Raw genomic sequence first — 5,607 nt, forward strand, 5'->3', positions numbered from 1 at the left:
GATTAGGGACTGTATCAGTCGACAGTACTACCCGTAAAATATACAACTACGGCAAAATACTACCGAATGAGGAAACCAGTTGTTTATGCTTATAAAACAGTTGGGGAAATGGATAAAAGATTCTAAAGTTCTACTTGCAACAACACTATGTCGAACCGATAGTAACAACAAACAAAACAGAGGTAACGAGGGAGGATTCAAATAAGGTCTTTGGTTAACAATACCTTCAACTAGATCATGCTAAACCATAAACGATCTGTATACAAGCTAGACAGGGCCTGACGCGTTTCTCAAAGCTATAATATTTAGTCTTCTGAAGTACAAATGTGAACCGAGGAAAGATTCAGTCACCACTTCCTTGACTATGCTACATTAATTTTCACTAGTAATGGCCTTTTACGGCATAGAAGTGAAAATGAGACGATGAATCCCTTTAACCTCGTCAGCCAACGAGTCGTGCAGGCACGACGTTAGAACTGACGAATTGTGAACAGGCGTAATATAACGTAACTAGAGACTTATGCTTAAGGTCGTCACTAGAAACCCCACACAACCTAATAACCATATTATGCTAACGACTATACACTCCTTAACACAAGCAAACAGGCCCCTGAACAACCATATTAGACTGCCATACAATCCGATACTCTCATTCATCTGATCTTATTCACAACATGAAATTAGACTTTCGCTCAAAGCAGCCTCTTGAATAAATACGAGTTTTAATAGTTTTCGTCAAATATTAACAGGATACTGAATTCTGAGGAGAGTAGATGATGAGTATCACGAGCAGCAATTGCTCAAGAAATGAATTTCTCGTTAAGTGAATTGATATAATTAAATATTCAAACAAATGAAAACGTCTAAGTGAGACAATCTGTACCGCCAACTGTCACTAAACACGGCACAAGTCTTGTTTAGAAAAAAAGAAATACTCGCGACAACCTTAAGAACATTTTCTCAAACACAACTGACAGACCAGTAAGAATCGAATAAGAAAGTAAGGTTACACGAGGGCTGAGAAAATCGACTGATATTAAATGTAACACGTACGTCATCAATGAATACAAGAAAGAAGGAAAAATATACGTTTATCGAAATGTTTTGTGTAGTGCCGCATTAAGGATCCATAGCATATTTCTGTGTCCACTCTCTAGCTAATTCATCATATTTTTTACGATCTGTTTTGTACTGACGTGCAACGTCCGGGCATAGAGGATCATCTGGATTAGGGTCCGTCAATAATGAACAAATTGAAAGTAGAACTAAATTAAACATAAATTGAGTATTTATACACGATTATATACCTTTCGATATTGTGAGGGCAGGAGACCACTGACCCCGGAGGATATCTAAGCAGATACTACCACTGGGATTTATATTCGGATGATATATCTTCGTCATGAAACTGATCTGTTACGAGGCTTGCGTGAGTTCAAAACAATGCTTACCTTAGGGGGTTTGAAAGGATAATCTGTGGGAAATAGTATTTTCAGGGAAAAGACTCCACCTTCATATGGACTATCAGCCTACGGGTATATTATGACAGAATAAACGAACATACAGGTCCCATAATAGTGGCTTGCCAGGCAAATACTAAATGTAAACCAGGACAAACAAATATGAACTTACGATCATCGTGAATAGGTCCAGCTGAACACTGGGTTGGAGGATCTACACTTAAGTCCTGTAACTCCTTTTATGAAACAATTCTGCTGCACAAAAACACGGAACATGCTCTTACTTTGGATATACGTCTCAATGCCATTTGTACAGCTGAGGAACAGGAAATTCGAAACTGCGCGGCAGAAGACCACAGTGAGCTCAAACGCCATTCTCCTCGACTCAAAATGCAAGGTATTTGAAACAAGCTAATGAAAATCAGTTGTTCCGTTTGCACGAATATTGTGCTTTTAAATACAGTTCTATGGCCTTGATTGCGTTCAACAAACATAGTCTAGTCAATCGAATTCATTAGTCTAATCTGATTTTTGCGTTATTTGGGGGTTGGTATGTTTTGAGTAGTTTTCAATCTTTTGTAATAAAGGTAGTATGTTAGTGAACCTGTGTTAATCCTGATAGATTGACTTCCAGTGAAGATTTAGTTTCTGCTTAAAAATGTTCACTGATGGGGCTGATACCACTTGTTCGGGTAAGGCGTTCCAGTCATTGACCGTTCGATGAAAAAAACGAAACCCCACTTTAAGTTTATTGGATCTCAGTTTGTGAACCTTGTTGCTATGACCTCGAAAAGAGTAAAAAGATAATACATATTAGCACCCAAACCATAATTAAAGATACGAAATGCCAGTACAAGGTCACCTCGCGCCCTACGATACAACAAGCGGAAAAGGTCTCGGCGTTTTAAGAGCTCATCGAAAAAAAGTTTAAAAAGACTCTTCACTAATATTGTTCGCGAAGGCTGAACACGCTCAAGTGAGTCATTATCCTTAGTCGAACATGGGCTAGCTGCTTAGATACAGTACTCGAAGGGTGGTCGTACATAGGTGGGATATAAAATTCGAAAAAATCTCATCAAAGCATTTGAATGCTCAACCAAGTGTCCAAAACGCACGATATTCTTTGTCAGTGTGTAGTTGTTTTCAAGCCATGACTTATTATTACTCCTAAGTCTTTATGTCGTTGAATGCGTGGAAGAGGTGTACCATCAATAATATAATGGTAACGATTACCGTGTCCGATGTGCATGAGCACACTCTTCCTATAATTCACAAGTCCGCTTGGAGGTCAAAATGATTAGTCTTACATTTTATTGACATCATCAGCAAACAATAATGTCGACGACTAAAGCAATAGCGGTAATTCATTAACATAGAGAAGGAAAGGTCGAGGGCCTAAGATGATACCTTGGGGTACACCACTTTTCACCAGCTTCCATTCGGATAGCGTTCCATTGACCTTATCCATTCCTGTGCGGCACCTGTTATTCCGAAGCTCGAGAGTTTCTGAATAAGACCTAAGTGTGGAACCTTGCTAGATGTATCGCTAAAATCGATGGATATCAAGTCAACAGAGTGACCGTTGTCTAAGGCTGCTGTCTAATCCTCTCTCTCAATAAGTTAGTCAAGTATGAACGCCTTTCACTAAACCCATGTTGCTTTGGAGTCAACAGATTGTACGAATCTATGTAAATTAGTAACTTGACTTGAATTATCTTTTCAAGTAACCTAAAGACTATGCTGGTTAAGCTGACAAACTGGTAGTTAGATACGATCCGTCTCTGAACATTTTTAAACATAGGACTGACTTTAGCGTCTTTTCGATCTCCAGGGAGATGAGCGAGCGGGAGTGTCATGTTGAAGAGAGTCGCTACCGGTCTTGAAATAATGTCCTCAAGCGATGACAGCAAACTTGGATGTAACCCATCAGGGCCCGGTATCTGACAAGGTTTGAGGTAAGTTTTCAATGGAAGAACAATTTCCTCAGTCACAAGTACAGATCCTATGGCTGGTATCTCGGTGTAAATTGGATAAGTATTTGTAACACTACACGTAGAGTAGACTTCACTAAAATATTTTGCAAATGTCTCAGCTTTCGCTAGATCAGATTCAGCTAATAAATCTGAATTTTCGTGTAACAGTAACGCGGGAATACTATCACTACGTTTTGTTCGTCGTTTAACGTACGGAAACAATCGCTTCGGACAAGTACGGCTATCATATGTCAACTGTCGTTCGTAAGTGGTATAGCATTTAGCTACGATCTTTTTACATATAATACGGATGTATTTATATCCACACCTAAATGATGCCTGTCCCTTTCACAAGAATAAGTCCCAGAAGTGTTTCCTACGATTCAACAGCTTCCGGGTTTTCTTATTAATCCATGGAGGGTGATGTGATAGCTTACGTGTTGACCATGGGATAAACGGTTATGTTACATATTCGAATGTTTTTGATGGAGTTTTGTTCATTGAGCTAGATGGTTTGGTCGTGGAGCTTTCATCGTCCTTCTGAACGGTATTATCAGAGCAAACTTTTGGTAGAAGTGAAGTGTTTGAATTTCTCCACACGTTGTTCACAGTTTGTTTTGTGCAACTCGATGTTGAATGGTTCTCGTCGACCTTAAATCTGTCATTGCTTTTTTCTTTGTTTTGGTTGTATCTCCCATTAGTTTGATTTTTGTTCCTATGCTTCTGTATAATTCTCCTGGTTGCTTGACAAGCGGCCAATCTGGTAGGATATGAATATTTGAATCAAGAGTTTTGTGTGCGTTGCTCAATATTACGTCTTATTCTTCGAAATTCCGGAGAACTAACTTCAAGATCCTTCTTTGTTGGGTGTCGCCTCCAACCCATTTAACGAATCTTATTACTTTCGTGATATGTATCTCTGAAACCTCTTCAGTCAGTACGTTTCTGACAACAGATTCCAGTAACTGTAGTCTTTCGGCTCTTCTAGATTCCAAATAATTAATCTAGGTACGTGTTTAACCTCTTTAAAAGTTGTGTTCACGGCTTTCGACCGTCCTATCAGATCCTGCCTGCTAACCACTAGCACCTTATCATTAGTTTTCCTTGCCATAGTGCCATGTGAGTCGAGCGAATGACTTGTGAAAATATTTGATAAGGTCAAACTCTTCACATCCACAATGGGGTTTGATATTGTTTTTGTGACTTGGTGGAGTAATTTGACAAGCAGAATATGAGTTCAACAAGGAATTTTCAACTAAACGGACGCTTTTGTTGGCTACCTTTCATTCTCGTCTACGCTCGAGACAATAGACGGTTCATGAGTCGCTGCTGTAGCTACTTGGCCAGAAATATCTAGTGGTGTATCGCTAAATAATTGTGCAGTAACGGCGCTTACGACACTGAGAAATTCTTCGTTATTAGTACCCATGTTACCAGTAAAGCCCTCGTCAAACATTTTGTCAGATAACGCAATAAGACTAATTTCTACTTGTGTGACTAATGCTAGTGTTCATTTACACAATTCCAATCCAAAATGATTTGATATCAATCATTCGACATATATTGTATTTTAATTCCATGTTAATTGTTGCTCTGGCTGTCAAGATGAAAACTGGCCTCATGATTCCCAAGGAATTCGGGCCTTCAACGTGGGACGCCATAACTCTTCTGACGAAGACCTTTCAAAAGCTGAAACATAATTTGGATGATGACGAAGACTTTCCGGTCAGCGCCTTTCTAGCAAAAATGTCTTACACAGGATGAGTTTGCTGAAAATTTTGACCTATCCAGGTGCATTTACGAAACAACCTACCTCTGTACAAGTTACACTTGAAAAGGAAGTTTTGTTAAAGTTGGTCTTGATGACCTGAGAGCGTGATCGCAGTGCTCAGGGGACAACTGCTTGAGACCGGTCTTACACGTAGACCATGTGGGATAGAGCGAGGTGTTCATTTCTAGGGTCTAATCCTAACCTCTATTGGTTGTTTGGGTTCTTTTGTGGGGAAACAACACTGCTGCTATGCTGGTCTTTTGGAGGAAATCGTTACTGACGTCAAAAATTCTGTACAAACAGCAGTGAAATTTTGTTCTCTGAATTAGGGTTAGTTGCATTTCTTCTTCTTGCTTCACACTACCAAAATCTGGAAAATAGACTGACTGTTTGGTTCTAATCT

At 39.4% G+C, this 5,607-nt stretch overlaps 1 protein-coding gene across 3 annotated transcripts; it reads right to left on the reverse strand.

The window, feature by feature from the left end:
• Positions 1 to 782: 782 nt before the first annotated feature.
• Positions 783 to 1,817, reverse strand: Smp_067980.1 (ubiquitin conjugating enzyme E2, putative; the record flags this gene model as incomplete). 3 transcript variants are annotated; one of them, XM_018797231.1, is made up of 6 exons in its annotated part: positions 1,745 to 1,817; positions 1,633 to 1,696; positions 1,565 to 1,596; positions 1,452 to 1,529; positions 1,308 to 1,413; positions 1,120 to 1,265 (listed from the first exon to the last, which is right to left on the reverse strand). In XM_018797231.1, the coding sequence occupies exons 1-6, from the start codon at positions 1,766 to 1,768 to the stop codon at positions 1,120 to 1,122; spliced, it is 450 nt and encodes a 149-aa protein (XP_018646814.1). In that variant the 5' UTR covers positions 1,769 to 1,817. The 3 variants fall into 3 exon arrangements, with proteins under 3 accessions (XP_018646812.1, XP_018646814.1, XP_018646813.1); XM_018797242.1 differs by having other exon boundaries at positions 1,633 to 1,817; XM_018797253.1 differs by having other exon boundaries at positions 783 to 1,265; positions 1,452 to 1,596; positions 1,633 to 1,817.
• Between the last annotated feature and the right edge of the window lie 3,790 nt (positions 1,818 to 5,607).

This window comes from Schistosoma mansoni (assembly GCF_000237925.1).
Source record: "Schistosoma mansoni, WGS project CABG00000000 data, supercontig 0167, strain Puerto Rico, whole genome shotgun sequence".
In the NCBI taxonomy this organism is placed as follows: Eukaryota; Metazoa; Platyhelminthes; class Trematoda; order Strigeidida; family Schistosomatidae; genus Schistosoma; species Schistosoma mansoni.